The sequence below is a fragment of the Xenopus tropicalis genome, chromosome 8 (assembly GCF_000004195.4).
Source record: "Xenopus tropicalis strain Nigerian chromosome 8, UCB_Xtro_10.0, whole genome shotgun sequence".
In the NCBI taxonomy this organism is placed as follows: domain Eukaryota; kingdom Metazoa; phylum Chordata; class Amphibia; order Anura; family Pipidae; genus Xenopus; species Xenopus tropicalis.
In genome coordinates, this window is record NC_030684.2 from 113,659,110 (window position 1) to 113,684,359 (window position 25,250).

The following is a 25,250-nucleotide window of genomic DNA, read 5'->3' on the forward strand; positions in this document are numbered from 1 at the left end:
AGAATGCTTATATTGGTGCTTGCCGATATAGGTTCTCCTTGCTCTGCAGAACACAAATATACTGAACATGTGCACCAAGCACAGGGAGCTAACTCTTCTGTTGCATGTAATACTCATACATACTCCAGGCACAGGGAACTGGCTCAATGTTCTGCTATGTATAGGTTCTTCTTGCTCTGTAAGCAGACCAGTAATACTCATACATACTCCAGGCACAGGGAGCTGGCTCAATGTTCTGCTATGTATAGGTTCTTCTTGCTCTGTGAGCAGACCACTAATACTCATACATACTCCAGGCATAGGAAGCTAACTCAATGTTCTGCTATATATAGGTTCTTCTTGCTCTGTGAGCAGATCCCTAATACTCATACATACTCCAGGCACAGGGAGCTGATTCACTGTTCTGCTATATATAGGTTCTTCTTGCTCTGTGAGCAGACCACTAATACTCATACATACTCCAGGCACAGGGAGCTGATTCACTGTTCTGCTATGTATAGGTTTTTCTTGCTCTGTGAGCAGACCACTAATACTCATACATACTCCAGGCACAGGGAGTTGACTCAATGTTCTGCTATATATAGGTTCTTCTTGCTCTGTGAGCAGACCACTAATACTCATTCATACTCCAGGCACAGGGAGCTGACTCAATGTTCTGCTATATATATAGGTTCTTCTTGCCCTGTGAGCAGACCAGTAATACTCATACATACTTTAGGCACAGGGAGCTGACTCATAAGTCATAAGTAGTACTCTTCACACTCAAACCTTTATTGACATACTCTTAATATCTTGTTTAACACATTGTACATTACTTACGGTGTCCTGCAGCAACCATCATATCTAGTAAATGTTGGTTACATAACTGACTGGCTCGTGCCAAATATGACTTCTCTCGGCATCTGGAATGATGGCAATGGTACAGGAAGCCAGGTATCTCCCTGTGTCATATTTGTTAATAAAAAAGACTGGAATCAATTCACTGAAAAGGCGCTGCTTTGTACACATGAAAAGGTTCTGTAGCATACACATGACAAACACTGACAGCTATTCAACCTACATGTAGCTGTCACTTCCAGGACTCTGGAGCAAACACTCATGCCCTAAGTCCTAAGACATTGTGAGGCTTTGTGTGCTCAGAGTGTCATGAAAAAGCCTTTATAATACCTAAACATTGTATTTATTGATTTTTGCCAGTAAAGTAGTATAAAGGACTACAAGTGCACAAGTATATGTGTTGTATGCCAAAAGTCTGCAAGCTAGAGTTCCTGTTTTAGAGCGGTCAATGGATCTGTTATGGGTAGAGAGTCCCCGAATCCTGGATTCAGCTGGCATTTAGACAGAGCCTTTCTCATTTGAATTTGGACGAGTCCAACTGCCTGGCCGAAATGAATCCAAATCCTTAACTTTAGATCATGTGATTACTTTGATCTGAATTTTTAATGGAAGATTCAGTATGCAGCCAAATCCAGAAAAAGTGAATTCAGTATATCTACATGCCAATTTATTATTTCAGTACATACAGTTTTTGCCTTTATCTTATTGTGATGCTTCTGTTGATAGCAAGAAGTGTGAAATATCACAAGCCATATGCAGTGGTCAACTTAGTTACCAGATCTCAACCCAAGCGTACATTTATGGAACATTTTGGATTTATATCCATAATAATCAACAAAGCACTAAGAGATGGAATTTTAGTGGAGGACATGGTGAACTAAAGCTTTATATAGTTTGTAAATTTGCCATAACCCATAGAAACCAATCAGATGTCAGCTTTCAGTTTTCTAATTGTGATAAACCAGTAAAAGCTAACTGCTGATTGGCTGGTATTAGGTTTCTTGGCCAGCATATTAATGGTGGCTGAGAAACAGCTCCTCTGCTCACATCTCCTCTTTTGTTTGTGTGTCACCGGAGCCTCTGCATTGGCCCAGGTACAGGCACACGGAGAAGATTTTGGAGCCACATAGCTTCTGTTAGAGCAAATGTATTATTGCCTTAGTTCAAGGTTATAATCGACACTGTCTAGGTGTTTTTGTTTGCCTGTATAATATCTATATTGTCTCTGATTTTTTTTACTTTACTGATTTTTTTTGTACCTTACCTAATGGCTAGTTTTGCTGCATTTCTGTATCTATCAACTGCTGCCAAAATTGTTTCACTGTGTGTACTCACTGTAAATAAATGTCTCTTTTAGTTTCCAGTTCTAATACACATGCTACTATTCAGCGTAATGATGGAAACAGTACCCCTCTATCATTTTAGATGTATTTGTTTTTATAGGGCCACAAGGACTTGCAGTCAGTAAATACAGTTCATTTGTGCTGAACCAACTTCGCCCACAGTCACAACTACCAGCAAAATTCCTTACACCCTGCCTAGTAAGGGTATTATTTTGCCACATCGGTGATGCCAAGGCTTGTCTCCCCTCCCCAATTTTTGGCATGGAATCACTTCCAAGGGAAATGTTTCAGTTAAATTCCACAAAGACCTGATATTTTCAGCAGCACTCTATTTTTAGCTATTTTACCATAAATATGACACACATGGTAGGGGGCAAATGCGTAATAGAACAAACCACACCAGTTTATAAGCCAAAGCACTTCTTAAAATATTTCCCTGTCATAGCAGCTGTACATTATATCTGGTAGCAGGAGGAGGGTGACATTGGGGCTTGTCATTTCCAGTCTGGACCTTGGAATGTAAGCAGCCGACTCGTTCTTGGCTATTACGGTGGCATGTTCGGCTCCTGCCAGCTCTTTAACTGGGGACTGGTGCTAATTTCAGGGCTAATTCCAAGCCGTTCCACTTCACTGACTATAGCAGGTGGCTGAGTCCGATGGAGCAGAGAGAAGGGGAGGGGGTGGGAGAGAGCGAGAGAAAATTACCCTGCTCGGAAAGGAATTCTCTGATTCAATTGACTGATTATTCTGTCAGATAATATGGGCAGCGAGGAGAGGGAACGCAGCCCTACTGTGTGGGGAGAGAGAGAGAAACAAGGCATGGAGTTACCAGTACAGGCCTCTCAGCCCTCTCTAATACACAGACACACACTGGGCCCTCCTGATATGGGCCGTGAGCCTATAATCGCTTGAAAAGGGATGTGTGCACTTCTCATTGACTCTTAATATACCCACAGATATTTATATAATGCAAAATCATATCAATAGTTTCATAGTTGTTGATTATGGAAAAAAAACAGGTCCTTTAAGTTTAACCTTTTGAACATAGAATCCTTATTTAGCTTTTAGCTAAGATAAATACAAAGAATCCTTTCTGCCACTGTCTCCAGTATGACTCAGAAGGGAGAAAATTACTCTTGCCTCGGTTTTGGGAATCGGACCAGTCTTAGAATTAACATTGTATTTCAAAACCCAGTAGTGTAACAGTAGAGATGCTGAACCCTGCAGTTATTGGGGGTGGCAGAATATACATATAGGAAATCACTGGGGTCCTGGCTAATTCAATATATGGGGGAAGTGTATTATTAGTCTCAAGGTTTGGGAAACATTGGAAGAATATTTGGGGGCTAAGAACTAATAATTATATTAACGGTAGTACTGGTATAATTTTATATATATTATGTAATAAAAAGGCACCCAAAACGTATCTTCAAATCTTGTATACTTGAGTTAGTACTGCTGGTTCAACTAAATAGAAGTTGCACATAGTAGTATGAGTAGTCCACATGCAAAGCAATCTGAGCAGAGAATAGCTGAATGATTTCAGAGGAGTGTGAGTTGCCATGCTGATCACCCTGAGCAGAGGACATGCAGAGGAGTCTGAGTTGCCATGCCAAGCAACCTATGCAGAGGACATGCAGAGGAGTCTGAGTTGCCATGCCAAGCAACCTATGCAGAGGACATGCAGAGGAGTGTGAGTTGCCATGCAGGGCAACCTGAGCAGAGGACATGCAGAAGAGTGTGAGTAGAAGTCATGCAGAGCAGAGTGAATAGGTAATGGTTTGGGGGGACCCTTCCTCAGCTACCACCCAATATTATCTCTGTGAGTGTGCCAACCCATTGTGTTTTGCACTCAGTATTAAATAGGGAATGTACAGAGCAGTGTCAGTAGTAGTTGTGCAAAAGAGAAGGGGATTGATCAATGCATATTCCCTAGTCCCCTGTTTCATTAGTATTTTAGTATCTATACAAGTGCATTTGGATACAAAATCAGAAATGTAGTATCTATGGAAGTAGATGGGTGTCTAGAACATAGGTTTCTATGCAAGTAGATAGGTGTTTATGTAAGTAGATGGGTTTACACAAACGTGATCCAGTATAGAGTCATCTCCTGCCTTTAGCTTTTAGCTTTTTTACTTCCATAGGAACCCATATACTTTTATATACACCCATCTAGTTCCATAGATACTAAATTACTGTTTTTGTATCCAAATGCACCTATATAGATACTAAATTACTAGTGAAACAGGACCAGAGAATGTGCATTGATCAGTCTCCTTCTCTTTGCATGCTTGTAGCTAATTTGGCCAGATCAGTCGCACTTCCAGTGTATTTTTATGTAGACTTGGAGTGTTCCCACAACCCCCTTTCTGTCTATGTCAGTAGAATTGTACAAGCTAAGTGAGCATAACATGCAGAACTTTGAGTAGAGGATGTTTAGAGATGTGAGTAGGGGATGTGTAGAGATGTGACTAGAGGATGTGTAGAGATGTGAGTAGAGGATGTGTAGAGATGTGAGTAGAGGATGTGTAGAGATGTGATTAAAGGATGTGCAGAGATGTGAGTAGAGGATGTGTAGAGATGTGATTAAAGGATGTGCAGAGATGTGAGTAGAGGATGTGTAGAGATGTGATTAAAGGATGTGCAGAGATGTTAGTAAAGGATGTGTAGATATGTGAGTAGAGGATGTGTAAAGATGTGAGTAGAGCATGTGCAGAGGAGTTTAAGCAGAGGATGTGTAGAGATGTGATTTAAAGGATACATAGAGATGTGAATATAGGATGTGCAGAGATGTGAGTAGAGGATGTGTAGAGATGTTAGTAAAGGATGTGTAGAGATGTGAATATAGGATGTGCAGAGATGTGATTAAAGGATACATAGAGATGTGAGTAGAGGATGTATAGAGATGTGAATATAGGATGTGCAGAGATGTGAGTAGAGGATGTGGAGAGATGTGAGTAGAGGATGTGTAGAGATGTGAGTAGAAGATGTGTAGAGATGTGAGTAGAGGATGTGGAGAGATGTGATTAAAGGATACATAGAGATGTGAATATAGGATGTGCAGAGATGTGAGTAGAGGATGTGCAGAGATGTGATTAAAGGATACATAGAGATGTGAATATAGGATGTGCAGAGATGTGAGTAGAGGATGTGTAGAGATGTGAGTAGAGGATGTGTAGAGATGTGAGTAGAAGATGTGTAGAGATGTGAGTAGAGGATGTGTAGAGATGTGAGTAGAGGATGTGTAGAGATGTGAGTAGAAGATGTGTAGAGATGTGAGTAGAAGATGTGCAGAGATGTGAGTAGAGGATGTGTAGAGATGTGAGTAGAGGATGTGTAGAGATGTGAGTAGAAGATGTGTAGAGATGTGAGTAGAGGATGTGTAGAGATGTGAGTAGAGGATGTGTAGAGATGTGAGTAGAGGATGTGTAAAGATGTGAGTAGAGGATGTACAGAGATGTGAGTAGAGGATGTGTAGAGATGTGAGTAAAGGATGTGCAGAGATGTGAGTAGAGGATGTGCAGAGGAGTTTAAGCAGAGGATGTGTAGAGATGTGAGTAGAAGATTTACAGAGATGTGAGTAGAGGATGTGTAGAGATGTGAGTAGAGGATGTGCAGAGATGTGAGTAGAGGGTGTGTAAAGATATGAGTAGAGGATGTACAGAGATGTGAGTAGAGGATGTGTAGAGAGGATGTGTAAAGATGTGAGTAGAGGATGTGTAAAGATGTGAGTAGAGGATGTGTAAAGATGTGAGTAGAGGATGTGCAGAGATGTGAGTAGAAGATGTGTAAAGATGTGAGTAGAGGATGTGCAGAGATGTGAGTAGAGGATGTGTAAAGATGTGAGTAGAGGATGTGTAGAGATGTGAGTAGAGGATGTGTAGAGATGTGAGTAGAGGATGTGTAGAGATGTGAGTAGAGGATGTGTAAAGATGTGAGTAGAGGATGTGCAGAGATGTGAGTAGAGGATGTGCAGAGGAGTTTAAGCAGAGGATGTGTAGAGATGTGAGTAGAGGATGTATAAAGATGTGAGTAGAGGATGTGCAGAGGAGTTTAAGCAGAGGATGTGTAAAGATGTGAGTAGAGGATGTATAAAGATGTGAGTAGAGGATGTGTAAAGATGTGAGTAGAGGATGTACAGAGATGTGAGTAGAGGATGTGTAAAGATGTGAGTAGAGGATGTGTAAAGATGTGAGTAGAGGATGTGCAGAGATGTGAGTAGAGGATGTGTAAAGATGTGAGTAGAGGATGTGCAGAGATGTGAGTAGAGGATGTGTAAAGATGTGAGTAGAGGATGTGTAGAGATGTGAGTAGAGGATGTGTAGAGATGTGAGTAGAGGATGTGTAGAGATGTGAGTAGAAGATGTGCAGAGATGTTAGTAGAGGGTGTGCAGAGGAGTTTAAGCAGAGGATGTGTAGAGATGTGAGTAGAGGATGTGTAGAGATGTGAGTAGAGGATGTGTAGAGATGTGAGTAGAGGATGTGTAGAGATGTGAGCAGAGGATGTGTAGAGATGTGAGTAGAAGATGTGCAGAGATGTGAGTAGAGGGTGTGCAGAGGAGTTTAAGCAGAGGATGTGTAGAGATGTGAGTAGAGGATGTGTAGAGATGTGAGTAGAGGATGTGTAGAGATGTGAGTAGAGGATGTGTAGAGATGTGAGTAGAGGATGTGTAGAGATGTGAGTAGAGGATGCGTAGAGATGTGAGTAGAGGATGCGTAGAGATGTGAGTAGAGGATGCGTAGAAGAGATGTGAGTAGAGGATGTGTAGAGATGTGAGTAGAGGGTGTGTAGAGATGTGAGTAGAGGATGCGTAGAGATGTGAGTAGAGGATGCGTAGAAGAGATGTGAGTAGAGGATGTGTAGAGATGTGAGTAGAGGATGTGTAGAGATGTGAGTAGAGGATGTGTAGAGATGTGAGTAGAGGATGTGTAGAGATGTGAGTAGAGGATGTGTAGAGATGTGAGTAGAGGATCTGTAGAGATGTGAGTAGAGGATGTGTAGAGATGTGAGTAGAGGATGTGTAGAGATGTGAGTAGAGGATGTGAGTAGAGGATGTGTAGAGATGTGAGTAGAGGATGTGTAGAGATGTGAGTAGAGGATGCGTAGAGATGTGAGTAGAGGATGTGTAGAGATGTGAGTAGAGGATGTGTAGAGATGTGAGTAGAGGATGTGTAGAGATGTGAGTAGAGGATGTGAGTAGAGGATGTGCAGAGATGTGAGTAGAGGATGTGTAGAGATGTGAGTAGAGGATGCGTAGAGATGTGAGTAGAGGATGCGTAGAAGAGATGTGAGTAGAGGATCTGTAGAGATGTGAGTAGAGGATGTGTAGAGATGTGAGTAGAGGATGTGTAGAGATGTGAGTAGAGGATGTGTAGAGATGTGAGTAGAGGATGTGTAGAGATGTGAGTAGAGGATGTGTAGAGATGTGAGTAGAGGATGTGTAGAGATGTGAGTAGAGGATGTGTAGAGATGTGAGTAGAGGATGTGTAGAGATGTGAGTAGAGGGTGTGCAGAGGAGTTTAAGCAGAGGATGTGCAGAAGACAGTGAGCAGGAGATATTTTAAATGACAGTTTGCTTGGCAATTTGGGATGGATAGGAAGCAGCACAACTGTATATTAGACACATGTTTGTGTATGTGCAATTATTTGCAAGTTTTTAATATAGTAGAAAGTCACAGCTCAGAAGTGGGAGTATGTTTTACATTAAGAGCAGTTTATTATATATGTGAACTAGTAGAATTAGGTTATATCATGCATATCATGTATATCTAATGTAGGGAGGGATATCAATCTCCTGATTTAGGAGAAGCACACACAGATTAAAGACTGCATGGATTTTGGTAGTGAGGGAGTTAATATCAGGGTCAGTATCGCATGCCTCTCTCTTCCCTCAGGAAACAGTTATTCCATCCTGGCCTTTCTCAACCTCACCCCGCAGCCAACACATCTGAAAATACATATGCATGAGCCCATTTGCATATGCTAATCCATGCACGGCTCAGCGTATTTGCATAGGTGTGAGTTCCCAACAGTGATATAGGCTAGAGGGAGGGAGAGCAGGGGGCAATGGAAGGTATTGGCAACTCTGCCCTCATCCATGCCACCCTCACCACAGGCTCGGAGCTGATCCTGGCACCTTGTACATTCTTCCCATTTGTCACACCGACACCCATAAGCAACTAGAGAGTAAATCATTAGTGCCATATTATGGCAATGTGTGTGCTGGTCCCACTAATAAAGTGACCAAACTAAACGTTACTTTATGATTTGCTGATTCAGTGTGGCAGCTGGATCGTTTTGTTGTTTTTTTTTTAGATAGAATTAAGGAAAGTGCAATGGAGCATTGTGGGAAGGCACTGAGTTAATGAACATTCCCCCTTTTACAAATTGCTACAATAATAAAGACATAACATAACATTATGTAGGGTGCACCATTTATGGACTACTAGAATATGGAGTAGGACAGGGCTATCCGACTGAAGGCATGCAGCCCAGGTTGGCCATTCAAGGAATTTTTCATTGTATTCTGGGTTCCAAAATATGGTATCCCCATACACTTGGCGATGTCGCCAAGCGAGCGGATCTTCCCCCGATATCCCCACATACAGGTGGGCGATATCGGGGAGTTTGAAGTTAAAAAAAAAATAATCCGATCGTTTGGCCCTGGGACCAAACGACCGGATTATGTAGGCGGCAATGGGGCAGTCGGTTCAGGGACCGCATCAACGAGCCGATGCGGCCCCCGATCCGACTGAATCTTTTAACCTGGCCGATCGACTGAGGAACAAAAGGCCGGATTATGTAGGCGGCAATGGGGCAGTCTTGGGGTCTTCAAACGGCAGCCCTCCTACTGTTCTTGAACTCAGCTCTGCACTCTTCAGCTTCTGAAGGGGCTGTCTCTATCCTAAGCTCTTTCTATCTTATAGAAGAGAGTCATTAAATGATATATATATAAAGCAAATAAAAGCAAAGCACTTACAGCATTTGACATGAAAAAATACAAGATATTTATTGTTCCATCATTATGCCATTGACATTGACGCGTTTCAATCCACCTGGGACCATCGTCAGGATCTAAAACAGGAAGTGAATCACATCGCTTAAAAACCCACACACCAAAGTGAACTATGCCCACAAGTAGTTAATTAAAGTACAACACATTAGCTCAAGCTTCTAAAAAATTGTGTTCAAAATACTCAAACTGTGTCCATTCTCCTTGTGTCAATCAAAGCAAGTGCAAAATTTGCACACATGATGCCACACAAGACTAGTGCATATGCCTCATAAAATAAACTAAAACACTTCACCAACACAACAATTAAAGGCCATATAAAACATAAATAATTTACATGTATCGACACCAACATATCTTCATGAATCAATTAATGTAAATAACATTAAGATTCAAACAATACCAATTGTGGAAACAACCACAGATAACTTCATAGGTGTCATATGCAATAAACCCACCCCCTTAACAGGCAATAATTATTGTAAAAGGGACAATTCATTATAATCAGGACCAACCAACTTTTGGGCTAAAACGCTGCCATCATTTACTATGCCCAACATATATATCTCAGTTCCATCATAAACCCCCACTATCCCAGATTCATTGGGCAAATTAGCCCAATGTGTGTGTATATGTATATATATTAGGGATATTTTCCTTCCTGGAGAGATCTCCTTTGGCTTGCTTCCTATCCTTCCATTAACCATCAAGGGCAAAATGTTGTTCATATGAAATGAATATGAAATATGAAGTGGAATTTATTCAACTTCAGCATTGGTCCTTGTTTCTTAAGTTAATGTAAAACTCTATGCAACATGCTGATTCTATGGCGCTATGTGAATAAATAATGATAACGATGGTCTCAAACTATGTCCATCCCCCTGCTGTACATAATAGAATTTACCATTGTTAGCTCGTATGGCTAATCATGGAAAAAGTCAGAAGAATAGGGCAAACATTTCAGCAACTACTAAAAATTTAAATGAAGAACAATTCATTGACCATTCTATAACATGCTAAAAGTTAACTAAAGGGTGAACTGCACCTTTAAGTGTATGCATTACATTTTATTCTACCTGTGCCCACGAGCACTCATATGTGCGGTTTAGCAGCGTACATGATATATCTACATATGTTCAATATAAATACAATATAAAAAACAATACATGCATTTGAATACGTGCATTGAATTTTCAGCTTGTAGTGGAATAGATGCATATTTAAATGCCCATGTGTAAGGGCCCTTTTCTGCCCCATAACGCTCATCTCATTTCAATGGCAAATGGAAGCAGGTAGCTGCTCATAAGCAGATAGTTAGAACGAAGACAGTATAGAGAGAGAGAGAGTTTGCTTGGCCAGAAAGGCTTCTGATCTATTGCGCAGGTAGCTGTAATGCTGTCCTCTGCATCTCACTTTCCTCTCAATGTATTCCAGAGCCAGTAATAAGGATTATTTAGGGTTTAGGCCGGATACAGGAGCAGAATACATTACAATAGCCTGCACACTAGGGATTAATATGAGAAGACTCCAGGCTGCTTTTGATGACTTTGCACTCATAATGCAGGAGAATTTCTTTGAAACACAGAAGGCGCAGGGATTATGAGGGTATTGAAGCATTACAAGGGAGCCATAACCCTAAAACTGGCACTACAAGCCCCACAATGCAATGCAGCATATTCTCCTACGACTCTCTGCAATGCCAAGGGCACTTTTTTTGCCAAATATAATATTTATTGGGTATTTAAGAATTAACTATAGTACAAGGAGCTTAATAGAAACACATATTAGAATATACTTGCCCTTCTTTTATAATCAGTATGTAACACATAGCATAATATACCGTCAGACCATCGGGCAGCCTGGGAGAGTTAGCGGCTTTAATTTTCTGCACATATTTATCAAATCATCTGTTGAAGAGATCTCAGAAGTCTGGAATAAGCATGGACGCACTATCCTTCACAGCGGATATGTTGGCACAGGATTCCTTTGGGACCCATACAGCTATATACATTTTGCTGCTGCTGGAAGGGTGAAAAACGTGTAATTTAAGATTTTATAGAACTCTTTCTTGCATTGTGCGGCCACATCTCTCGCTTGTTTCTCAGCAGGGAATCGTTCAGTTTAACGACTAGGAGTAAATAAAGCATGTGGGTCTTGTACTTGTAAGCAGAATTTTTACAGTGCCGGAAGGTGCTACTTGGTGACACTCTGTATTCATGTTTTTTTATGGAGCCTGCATTTTCCTTTGCTTGGTGTTTTCTGCCTTGCTCGCGAATCACTCATCTGGAAAGTTTGTTGTTGGTTGTCCGTTTGGACTTTGCTGGAACCTCCCTGCTGACGCTAGTGCTTGGCTTCCCCTTGGTAGGATACGACTTGTTATAATGACACCTTCATGCTCAAGGAGCCTTTAATTAAAAAGTACCTCATGTGATTTATTTATTGTAATTACATTCCATGCAATAAATATACAGCCTTGCCTAGCTAGCTCTGTACCTCTGCTATTAGCCAGGGCTGAAGTAGGATGCAGAATTCCAGAGAGGCAATAGGAATGTTAATATTAAAGGCGTAGTTCACCCTAAAATGTACTACAGGTATAGGACCCATTATCCAGAATGCTCGGGACCAAGGGTATTCCGGATAAGGGGTCTTTCCGTAATTTGGATCTCAATACCTTAAGTCTACTAAAAAATCAATAAAACATTAATTAAACCCAATAGGATTGTTTTGCATCCAATAAAGATTAATTATATCTTAGTTGGAATCAATTACAAGGTTCTGTTTTATTTCTACATAGAAAAAGGAAATCAGTTTTAAAATTCTGAATTATTTGATTAAAATGGAGTCTATGGGAGACGGGCATTCCGTAATTCGGAGCTTTCTGGATAACGGGTTTCCGGATAAGGGGTCCGATACCTGTATTAGTATCACAACATCACTTTGATAAAGGCTGGGGACCCAGCAGCAACGTTAGACTCCCAAATAATTGCACATTTGAAATCTTATAAGAGTGTGGATATCCTTGCAATGTTGAAATACATATACTGATGGACTGCACCCAAGCTTTGTTTGCCTTTCTACACTTGAGTGTCAGCATTCAGTACTGTTAGTATCAGGTAGACAGTAGTTTTTTTTTTACATTTTTCTTTATCTTGTGTTTCTTGGTTTTTGGAATATTTATTTTCTTAGTCCTAAAACTCATAGGCTTGGAGTTTCAACAGCTGTCTGGTTGCTAGGGCATAAATTGCCAAAGTAACCAAGTAACCCCCAGTTGAAAGTCAGAATGGAAGATCAATAGGTGAGGGCCAGAAAAAGAAAATACAACAAAAATATGAATAACAATAAAACTAAGCTCTCACGGATTTGTTTTTTGGTTTGTTGGGTTAGTGACCCCAAAAGAGATGGTCTTTTCAGTCGTAGGCATGAAGGAGAGAGAATAGCAAAACCAAATAATTAAAAAAACATAAAAAATAAATCATTATGATCAAATGAAACATTGCTAAAAATAGGTATACCTGTAACATCTAAACAGTTATTATAAAGAGGATCCTGCCCTTCAGTAGATCAGTTCTGACTGCACTGCTGTCACCTACAGTCCAATTGTATGTATGTATATGTGTATTTACATAGCACTACTTTGCGCTGTACAAATAAAGATAAAGGATTATCAATACATGCATGATTAATAAATTACATCCTTACTACTGTATATAAATAAATATCATTACATTTAAGGGGAAGGAGGCCCCTGTCCTGTAGAGCTTACAATTGAATAAAGATAGTAGGAGCAGAATGGAGGTTCAGGAATAGAGACAGACACACTGATGCATAGGATGATTACCTGCATACTGCTTCTCCTGCCTCCTCATGTGTATAATGTGTTTTCTTTTCATGGCAGGGGAGCCTCCAGACCTATCAGCGCATGTCCCGCCCCCTGTCCTCCAGACCTCAACCTAAGGTACATCATCTTACAGACTATGGGGAAGGGCTCAGTATTTTTTTTTTCATACCCCCCATTTTTCCTTGTGTCCCTTATACTTTTTTTCAGGTATACTTTCAGGGCCCTTGATCTATCTACTGGGGAGGGATCCAAAATCAACCTTATTGCATGTTAACATACTATGGCGGTATTTGTGTGCTGTTGGTATGTAATCATTTTAAGGACTAGTAATTAGCACTGATATGGAGGGATAGGTATTAAAGCTGAGAGTTGGTTCAGAACATCTCTTGCTGGTAACAGAAATCAATATTAAAAATCAGGGCGGAAGATACATTTGGTGTTAATAATGAAACTCTTCCCAAGACAAAGTTACCAAATTGGCAGGAGTAGACTGAGGAACAGTGTGGAGAACAGGGGATTATATAGGCAAGGTAAAGTGGGGCTAGATAGCAAGGGTATTTAATTTGGTCCATGTAATAGGGTATTAAATGGTATGAGCCCAAACAGGGAGCAGGCCAAGAAGTAAGGATAAGAGCAGATAGATATGATTATGCAGTGCTCCCAGATGGGGGTAAGCCAAGAAGGGAATGTATAGAGCTGAGTAAATAGGCAGTGGATGGCATGGTTCCAGAAAATAAGGACAGAGACAAGACTTTGAGGATGGGTCCTAAATAGTTAGGTTATAGTGTAAACTCGGTTAAAGATTTCAGAAAGCAGGACCTAGATTTCAAGTGCAAAAAGCAGATCAAGGATAGAAGGGCAAAGCTAATGCCTACATATTGAGAAGTATGGTCTTGGATAAGGAAGGCTGAGAGTAGAATAAGTCTATAAAAAGGAAAGATAGGGGCAGTTAGGCAAGCCAAAGAGAAGATCTATATAGGCATTAGAGCAGAGATGGTAAGGAAAAGAGCAAGCTATACAGGTGAGCAAAGATAAATACATGAGAGAGAGAAAAAACATGCTTTCTAGCTCAAGCAGACACTTGGCCATGTACAGTACTATTATACATTATATATTTTTATGGCATGATCTCACTAGTAAATGTTTATTTTCACATTTTATTTTTATGTTGGGAGGGGACAAAATCCTTGGTGGTAACTAAAAGCAAGGCAAACTGCTGTGATCATACAGTGGATTCCATTATTTGTATGTTGTCTTAAAATTGCTACATTTGTTTGAATATTTACCAAGGCACCAATGAAGAGGCCTGTGCCAAAATAAATGGCTTATATTCACCAATTGCTGATTAGTTCACATGTCAGCCATTGGCAAAGTTCTTACTCTGGAATATGGATGCTTAGCCTCTGGGAGCTGTATGGTAACTATGGCTCTGGGGGGCTCTCATTGTAGTAAAGCTAATTGCTAGATATGTAGGGAACAGTTAATAGATGCTGCTAACCAGTGCAGTTACTAGTAGCAACGAATCAGTAATTGGTTTTGTACTAGAAATTTAAAAATGAATGCAAATATATAATTGAGTATCTGCACTGCTGTAATTTAGCACCCATGTTAAATAAGGAGCAGAAGATGAGAAAAAGGAGCAGAATAGAAGAATAAACATGGGTAAACAGGAGAACAGGAGCTGTATTAAACAAGGCACCAATGTAAAGGCTGTACCAATGGCTTATAATCACCAGTTGCTGATTAGTTTACATGCCAGCCATAGCCACGTTCTTACTCTGGAATATGGATCCTTAGGCTCTGGAAGTAACTATGGCTCTGGGGAGCTCATTGTAGTAAAGCTAATTGCTAGATATGTAGGGAACAGTTGTTGTAGATGCTGCTTTTTACCAATGCAGTTACTAGTAGCAATCAACCAGCAATAGGTTTTGATCAGTCGACTAGATGTTAGAAAATGAAGGCAAATATGGGATTGGTTACTATGGGTATCCGTACTGCTGTAATTTAGCACCCATGTTAAAGTAGTTATGGAGGGTGATTTAAAGGAGCTGAATAGGAGGATGAACATGGGCAAACAGGAGAACAGGAGCTGTCCTTGGTGCTTAACATGAGATTGTCCTTCTATTTGTGCTACTTTGTCTATACTGTAGTCAGTCACAGTGAGAGCGCTTCAGCTCTGTGCATACTGAATTATATTGGATATTTGTGTTTTCCATGAAACATAAATGCACAAAAATTATCTTTTGTGCTCACTTGGAAAAGTGTGGGTGGGTCCAACACAGTGCCTATACCTATGTACATATATGTTGTGTGCAGGTGTCTCTTTACTTGTGTATTAATACAGGAGCTGATGCCTAGAGGCAGCATTGACAGCACCCACAACAGCTTTCTTTTTGCGGCCCCTAAAACCAGTCTGGACTCTGTTGGGCCCACTAAACTCCTAGGGCCACAAGCAGTCTCTGTTTTTGAAGACTACTAACTGCTCACACATATTAAATCGTTCAAATTTTTGCAGGTTATGTTGCAACAGTAGCTCTGTTTAGATTTTTATATGAGAATCTTTCATGCTGGATATATCTCCTAATAATATCACCCAGGGGCTCATTTATTAATGCTAATGCACTAGTGCAACAACCATAGCAACCAGAGATTTATTTTCATTAATCTACCTGCTGTTTGGTTGTTATGTGTTACTATTCACTAGTGCAAATTGGCAAATAACTCCCATGTCTTTACCATAGCAATAAAAAAATTTGTTTAATAGTAATCTTACCGAAAAAATGCTTATTCTGAACTAATTAAAGTGGCAAATTCATCATTAGTCCGTGATCATCCGGGGACTGCAGGTGAAATTCACTGCACTTGAAAACACTGCGACTAGACACAGGGCTATATCAGCTGCCTGTTTTATATGTAAAGTAAATACATATTGCTTTCTAAACAGAGAAGCTCTGGGCGCGTGAGGAATGGGAAACGTCGATACGGCATGAGATTATGTAGGAAGAGTTGTGTGCTAGTTATGGGAAGTTGCCTGGGAGGATATTAATGTCTCTGGCATTAAACGTAGCCTTTTAGGGCCAGCTTTAAGTCACAGCGGCACAGAGATCTTTTAGTGATCTTGTTATCTAGCTCAGCATTGCACATACAGCTGCAGGAATTGGCTCACTGTTCCAGAGATTTTTGCTTAAAAAATCTAACAAATGCTTGTGTCTTCTTTCTAACGATTCCTTTAGCTGGAATTAGGAACCATTTATATTTTTTCCAAATGTTCTCTGCCAGCTGTTTGCATCGTACTAGATTGTCAGAGGTTTTGAGTTCAAGCCCCTTTTTAGAGTTCCAGCCTTTGGTCAGGGCCCCCCTTAGCTCATGAAAGGTTACAGATATAGGAAAACAGTGTATTAGCCATTCAGAAATATCCCAAGGATATATAGGTTATAAATACATTAACTAACTTTTAAGCTGGAATTTCAGCAGTAGTGTAAATTGGGTGTGCAGCACCCCCCCCCCCCCCATAATTGTACCCCTTAGGGCTCCGGCACTGGGATTTGTAAATGAGGGCATCATTTATTAAGTGATGGGCAATGGGAAAAGTTAAAATAATGGGTGCACACTGCCATGGTATTTGGCACTTTTAAAGCCTGCCCCACACTTTGCTTTAAGGAAGCTGGCCTTGTATGGAGTGAAATCCCTTGCACTTCCCCCATGAATACAGTGCTGTCTGTGTTTTACTGTGTTGTATTCACAATCGGCAGGATTGGTGAGCCACATGCTGTAGGCAAACCCTCTACCACCCTGTAATTTAGATGTCATTTAGATGCGCAAGTTAGCAAACACTGAAGAAGCCCTGTACTTATTGCCGTTTAGATTTTTATCGACTGCCGAGCGCAGGTATGTCTTGGATGCAAAGTCCTCCATAAATAGGTCTTGAACGTCATATCACTATGGTCAGGGCCAGAAACCCAAATCTGGCAGTTTTTTATAAAATGCAGCCAAAATGAATATCTATTTTTTATCTCTTCTGCCGACAATGGGATCATCATGGTTCCTTCCATGCACCCTAGTAATGAATACCCTAGTAATAAATATATGGACCGCAGTGCTTGTATTTATACTTACCATGTGTACTGTATATGTGCGCTGTACACCCCAACTTATCCACCACATTAAACCATTTCCCATTTCACTCCCACATAACACGCAGGCATTTTTGCTGATTACAGAGCTGTGTGTGTATATATTCAGTAATCTTACACACACACTTAAATCCTTTCAGCTTCAGAGAAGCGGAGAAAGATTGAGCAAAAGGGGCGGCTGACACTTTTTTCCCCCTCTCTTTGACAGCGTGTGTGATTTAACCAAACGCCAGGCCATCATTTCACCAGTCAAGTGTGATATGGGGGAGGGAGGAGACGCATGCCTGTATGATTTTGAGAAGGAATTGCTGAAATTGCAGTAGTTAGGGTGAAATCAGCTGGAGGTTCCGTCATTGACGGGAGTGGAATTTTTTTTATACATTTCAAGCAGAATAATGGATCAGCAGATAAAATACTCTTAACCCCCAATGGACCTGCAACCCCTCATTTGCCTGGGAATAATGAAAACTATTAATTAACTTTAAGTGGCTGGTAGTCAATGACATTCCAAGGTCAGTTACATTGGGTTGGTTCACCTGTACTTTAACTTTCAGTATTACATAGACATTGATAGTAGGAGACAATTTGCAATTGGTCTTCATTTTTATTTGTGTCAGTCATTTAGCTTTTTGTTCAGCAGCTCTCCAGTTTGGTACTTCAGCAGTTATCCGGTTGCTAGGGTCTTATTTACCCTAGCAACCATGCTGTGATTTGAATCAGAGACTTGAATATGAACAGGCAAAGGACTGAATAGAAAGATAAGTAATAAAAAGTAACAATAACAATAGACTTACAAAGCAATAGTTGTTTTTGTCTTCTGGGGTCAGTGACCCCATTCTGAAAGCAAAAAAAGGAGGACAAATAACGGAAAAACTATAAAAAAAAAAAAATACTAAAAACCAAGGGCAACGTTGCTAGGAATAGGACATTATATAACCACCCCTTAAAAGTATTTAGGTCTTTTTTTTGTCCTACTGCCCTTTAGCCTTGTCGTTACTTACCTTGACTCTAGCAACCTGGCTTTTATTTATTGTCAGAATAAAAGATGAATTGGAGATGGACCTGTAGTAATTTAGCCTCATAGATGCATTTAATTTTTTACTTTCAAAAGAGCTTAAAAAAAAAAATAATAATAATAATATAAGACCGGTAGTAAAGCATGATCTGTGCATAGGAAATATTACACTTTAAAAGACTTGTTTACTAAAGATGTCAAAAGTGCAAAAATAAGCACCTTGACATGTCTTTTTTAGCCGCACTTCAGTGCCCAGTCCCAGAATGGCAGGTACAACATCTGGAACCAGATATTGTTTAAGGTTCTCTGAGTCCCTTTCCTTGTATGCACCAAAGAAGGTGCAACTCACAATTTGGCGACAGACAAGAGTATCCACATTGTGGGTGGCATTATTATGTGCTCATTCTTCACCCATTTTAGTGATTGGTGCCATCCTGAATAGGCTGTATATGAAAGGCTGATACTATAACCCAAAATATTCAGTGCTTGTTTAGAGTTCATATTATTCCAGCTATATTTACTCTCCAAATTGAAAACCTTAAAATAAGAAATATCATTGACAGATTCATGTACAGGTATGGGGTCACTTATCCGGAAACCTGTTATCCTGAAAGCTCAGAATAAAAGGAAGGCCATTTCCCATTTTTACAATGATTTTCTTTTCCTCTGTAATAATAAAACAGTACCTTGTACTTGATCCCAACTAAGATATAATTAATCCTTACTAGAGGCAATCCTTACTAGAGTTAATTTGATGTTTTTTGCAGACTAAAGGGTATAGTAATCCAGATCACTTATGCGAAAAAGCCAAGGTTCCAGTTATTCCGATTAATAGATACTCTATGCTTGTATTTAAAAAATGAAGGATTTTATATCATAGATAGCCTCGACTCTCACTAGTTGCTAGAAAAGCACGTTGGAAGATGAAAAGGCTGGACTTCCTAGTACAGAGCATTGTTAGATAGGCCCAGCTTTCTTGCAGTGCCCTTCTCTCTCGCGGGAAGCTGCTTTATATCTGAGACAAGGGGGTTCGACACGGTTCTGTAAGTTTTGCTTTATTGCATGTAGCAAGGCCATGATATTTCAGACTGTTACATAGTTACATAGGGTTGAAAAAAGACCAGTGTCCATCAAGTTCAACCCATCCAAGTAAACCCAGCACACCTAACCCACACCTACCAATCTATACACTCACATACAAACTATATATACAACCACTAATACTAACTGTAGATATTAGTATCACAATAGCCTTGGATATTTTGATTGTTCAAGAACTCATCTAGGCCCCTCTTAAAGGCATTAACAGAATCTGCCATTACCACATCTCTAGGAAGGGCATTCCACAACCTCACTGCCCTGTTATAAGCAGTGGTTGCTGTAGCTGAAATGCATTGAGTGAGCAGTAACACTGTTCAGTGGAGTTGGCAGACATGTAACATTGACATCTAGTGGAGCTGTGCCCTTCCTGTATGTTGGCAATTGAGCTGCATAGGTACGAATGCACAGGTATGTATTAATATATAATAGGACAAGCTGCTTTAATGTATATGGAATATTACAAACTCTCTTCTTTAGTTCAGTAAATGTGCAGCCCTGTATGCCTTTTAGTAAGAGGAGATGCGCCAATAATTAATTGGATCATATGTACCACAGTGGCTGCATTATCAATATTTGTAAATAAATCTCATAGATTTAATTTTTAGTTCCTGGTTATTATTTATTATAATAGCGCCAACAGATTCCACAGCATTTTACAGATATTTATACATCATTCCCTGCCCTAATGGAGCTTACAGTCTAAAGTCCCTTTCCACATTGGGGGTCAGTTTCATCAGCAGACACCTTCCAGTAAGTGTCCTGGCTGAAATCGGACCTAGGACCCCATAGCAGTGCAAGGCACAATACTAACCATTGTGCAGTAACGTGTTGCCTATAATTTTGTGATGAATCCCAATGGTGATTGCTTGGTTTTAAATCTTAAACTTTATATATAATTATTTTCTTAACCCCATATCCAGCATGGAATATTTTTTTTTCCTTGTATCTAGATAGTATGTGTGCCTTTAGAGAAGGTCATATCTTTTATCAGTGCACCTATATTGTCTTGCATGTACTTGACTCAAAAGCTTGCAATCCAGGGTTTAGGAGGTGACCTTGATCAGCTAGGGGCTTTTTACATCACTTAGTTGTGTTCTCTGGCCTTAGGCTTTGCTGTTGCTAATTGAATCTGGCAGAAGAAGTATGGGAGGAAGGAGGGGAAGCATGTGACCTGAACCAGGGTCACCCATTCTGTTAGGTGTCAGTGCAGTAATCAGATGCGACACCTCTATTCTGCCCATCCTGCATTCTTCCTTCAGCCAGTGATAATTGCATTTATTCGCCACTTTTCACCCATTTGTCTGTTTAGTGAGAAGCCGATAGGAATAAATGGATGTCAGGACCTATTCTGTGATAAACACCCCCAGTGAAAAGGGGGTGATTCTTTTTTTCAACGCTTCAGATTTTAAAAAGTTGATTTGGAAGCCATATGTAGTGCAGCTGCTTTTTTGTAAGGTATATCTAAGGTATACATTGATTCACTGGGATTCCTATCCAATATTCAAGGTACCTGTCTCTTAAATTATGAGTGGGGTTTTTGTTAAAACAGAGCTCATTACAGAAGTGCAAATTATCCCTTAATAGAAGATAAATTGCATAATCTGCTAATTAAATGGAAATACGCCCTGTTTCTAAGAAGAACATACCTTTCTTTTTTTTTACATTGAATTTATAGTACAGATGGGATTTCGTATCCAGAAACCTGATATCTTGAAAGCACTGAATTATGGGAACATCTCCCATAGAATCCATTTGAACCAAATAGTTTAATTTTTTCATGATTTGCTATATATAAGGTATGGTGATCCAAATTACAGAAAACCCTTATCTGGAAATCTCAGGTTCTAAGCATTACGGATAACAGATCCCATACCTGTATAATATAACAATCATTACGTGCTATGTGTGCAGAACTTTCCTTCTCTGCAGCTTTCCAGTAATATCTATTACTGGGATCCAAAATGAAAAGGATTTCTTAGCTGTTGGGCTGGGATACACAGTTGGCCACCATGTTGTATACTGTTGGTCTTCTCACTTTTAATACAGTGAATTTTAGAGAAATCTACACTCCTACTTCTCCACCCAAAGAATCCTTAAATACACAAGTGTGGGTTATACCACCCCCCCCCCCCCCCCCAATAATAGTATGAAATTCCATCTAAAATAATTCAATATACATTCTAATTCATAGGCCATATTAAAGGGTTAAAGGGATACTATCAGAGTCACACTGGCCTGCAAAAGTCTCTTCTAGTGGATGCCAGTCAAGGGAAATTCCTATTAGCCCTTATTTCCACCATAGACATATATATCCTCATACCATTTTGCACTGTCACCAAATAATTTATGGACCATGTTGCACATAGATATTATTAAGGGCTTTTTTCTGTAGGGGGAAGTAATATAACTTTTTATTTACTGGGGTTCATTTATAAACACTGGGCAAATTTACACCTGGGCAGTAACCCATAGCAACCAATCAGTGGTTTGATTTTTCCAGCCAGCTGCAGGTCAAACACTTAAAGCTATCATCTGATTGGTTGCCATGAGTTACTGCCCAGGTGCAAATTTGCCCAGTGTTTAAAAATAACCCCCATTGGGATTTCTACTTTTTAGCTGTATGGGGAATGAGCAGTATGACAACATTGTATAAATGCAAATGTTCTTTGCTCACAAAAAGGTATACCTTACCAAACTGATATTGCTTTGTAATACTGGGGTCTCTGCATAGCTGGGCTGTACCATTCTTAAAATTCTATTTGCATAAATAGAATTGTAACGTAATTTCATGTGTAGATAGGTGTCTAAAGCCACCAGACAGTATCCCATAACTGTTTATCTGAATCCACTGATCTGCTTGCAATGATAACATCACCCATAAATCCACAGGCACTTATTGGCCCATGTTATAAAGGCTGCCTTTTTACTATATAACCTGACAGTGTGAGGCATTTCCTTGTCCAAATATCTCCTGCTCCTTTAAGGGCAGGGGCATACGGGGATATTAGTCGCGTCATGACAAATCTCCCTTGTCGCGGGTGACTAATCTCCCCGCAATGCCGTCCCAACGGCTAGAATGTAAATCGCCTGTGGGATGGCATACGTGGCGCTGCGATTTGTCGAAGTTGCCTTGAGAGGAAACTTAGGGCGACTTTGGCAAATCGCAACGCTGTGTATGCCATCCCACCAGCAATTTAAATTCTAGCTGCTGGGATGGCATTGCAGGTCGCCCGCGACAACAAATTGCGGCGACTGACCTAAGATTAGGAATGTCCAATCTGGGTCCCCCAGGCTCTTGATAGATACTGGCACAGCAACTGGTGGAGCCCCTCAGATTAGATTATAATATAAATTCCTGATTATCCAGGGCTGGCCCCGTGGCTACAATAAAAATGCTATTCCCCTACAGGCTCCTTGTAACTTAAGGCAATTCAATTTATTCCCCAACACCTCTGGCACCAATTTAGATTATAAACTCAGTTGAGCAAGTACTTGCTGTGCTCCAGAGATTCTCTGTACAGAGCTGTGTTAAAATAGTAGTAAATAAAAAAACAAAGATTATTTTGGTTAGGTGGGCCACATACCGAGGGGATGAAGACCAAACTTACAGCAGTTTGGGATTCCCTGCAGAGTGTCATGCAGGGCTGATTCCCCCCAGGCACAAAAGGGTTAAGCCAAGCTGCCTGCGGCTGTCAACATTAATTTCTCTTCGACTCTGTAAACATCAGGAACATAAAAGGCCAATTTCACAACTAAATATAGCAGCGTATTTTGGCCTGATATAAATGGCACATCGCTGCTGTAGAACACGACAGACTGAGTGTCCCAGTGATACACGACTAAGAGACATGAGGAATATCTCATGCAAGAATAAAGGCACTTTGCCTGGCACCTCTAGGCCTGCGCATCGCTTTCTGCCACCTGGCGTATTGGTGCCAGGCTCTGATTACTGATACCTCTTTGGGTGATTTCTAAATAGCATGATATTTAGAACTGGAGTCTGAGGTCAGCATTCAGAACTTGGCACCATAACACCGTACCTAGACTCACCAGGGCATATTAAATCATATTTTTGGGCAAATGTGAAGATGCCCCCACAGCATCTCCCCATTATCTCCCCATTATCTGACAGCCCTGTAGCCCTGCGCACGATGGGCCTAACAAGATAAACGATGGGGATCTCCTGTGGACTACTTTACTGTTATTGGGCTGCTGAACCTCTTGCTTGTTATAGTAACTTTATTATATAATATTAAGCATTGCTAGCCATAGTCCTTTTAGTCTTTAGTTCTCCTTTAAGGGATTCTGAAGCTCCTAAATGAATGTTCAGCTTTTACAGGGGAGGGTATATGATGTGTAATACATGTATTTGGGCAGTTTTTGGTTTCTTACCCATCATTTTTACAGCTGCTATGCTATATGGATATAAGAGCAGAAACATGTTTACAGTCCCTAAGTACCAGCTAGCTTGGGAAAAGCAATTGCAAGTTATTGTGCCAAGTGTTTCTTTAACCTATACTATCAGTTGCTTTAACAACCGGGGGGCGCACATATACATGTTTCAGATGAACATAAATTCACCATCTGGGTTCAATCCAAGTAACTAGTTGCCAAGACTTTCCTTTGTAGCTCTGTCTCACAGCAAGAGGCGTGCTGTCCCTTCCAATACACTAACACAGCGTTTTTCAACTGCCGCGAGATGTTGCCTGGTGTGCCGTAGGCAGGGCCGCAATTTTTACTTTCAAAGTTTCAAAGTACTTTAATAAAATCCGGGCCCTGCCATTGGTTGCGCCCCGTGTGTACGGGTGACGTCAGTACGCACGGGGCGCAACGTTATAAAAGGGCCTGTGTGCGGTCGCGTGTAGGCAGAAGTGCAGAGGCGGCGCGCGTGAGGGGAAGATGCTGCTGAAGCCGCCGAAGAGCAGAAGTAAAATGCTGCTGGGCACCAATGTATTAGGGGGGGCCACGGGGCACACTGACTTATGGGGGCACTGCTGCTGGGCACCAATGTACTAGGGGGGCTGGCTCTTGGCACCAATGCACTAGGGGGGCACTGCTGCTGGGCACCAATGTACTAGGGGGGCACTGCTCTTGGCACCAATGTACTAGGGGGGCACTGCTGCTGGGCACCAGTGTACTAGGGGGGCACTGCTGCTGGGCACAGAGTTAAATTTTTTAACATTTTCTAATGGTGGTGTGCCTCGTGATTTTTTTCATGAAACAAGTGTGCCTTTGCCCAAAAAAGGTTGAAAAACACTGCACTAACAACATGACAGTGTCTGTATACCTGTACTAGTAAACGGGGTCATAACTTTAGAGGAAAGAGACCATGTGATTACAGGGCAGCCCTAAGGTATAGGGGGCCCAACAGGGACAGGCATATTTATGAAAAATGTCTCAGTTTCAAGGCTTAGGGGACCCCAAAATGATATTGCCATAGGGCCCAACAGGTGGCATTCCCAGGATAGTAACAATGGTATATGTATACTGAGTGTGTATGGTTACATCAGAATAGTGTATTTGATTGTATGGTTTGATGGTGCCAAGTCTATGAACTGTGATTCTGGTTGACTGGCTGTGATTGTGAGGGCAGTTACTGTGTAGAACAGCTCAAGATTTCCCATGGGTGCCAAGGTTGGCTCCTTTGTGCTTGTTCTCATGTTAGATGCCAGGATGCTCTGCATGCTGGTACAAGGATCCTATTACATGAGGCTGGGGTAAGGAGGAACAGGTGATACCTCTGATCGCTAGACAACGAAACACAAGAGGTGGAGGGTGCCTTCAAAGCCGCACAGCTATAGCCTTTTGATGAATTTTTGATGGGCAAGTAGAGGATGTTGAACGTCCTCCATATCTCACAGGCCGCAGTAATTGATTAATAGAAGGTATGTACAGGAAAATCCATTCGGAACTAGGAACATTTCATGCACAGACAAAGGATGGGAATATGTGGATTGAAAAGGAAATTAA

The 25,250-nt window shown here is 40.7% G+C and overlaps 1 protein-coding gene across 5 annotated transcripts in view; it reads left to right on the forward strand.

The window, feature by feature from the left end:
* Positions 1–25,250, forward strand: part of npas3 (neuronal PAS domain protein 3) — a 284,441-nt gene that overhangs the window by 110,243 nt on the left and 148,948 nt on the right. For 3 of the 5 annotated variants that reach the window (XM_012968644.3, XM_012968649.3, XM_012968648.3), the window contains exon 2: positions 13,089–13,148. In XM_012968644.3, coding sequence (XP_012824098.2) covers positions 13,089–13,148 — 60 coding nt within the window. 5 annotated transcript variants of the gene reach the window in all.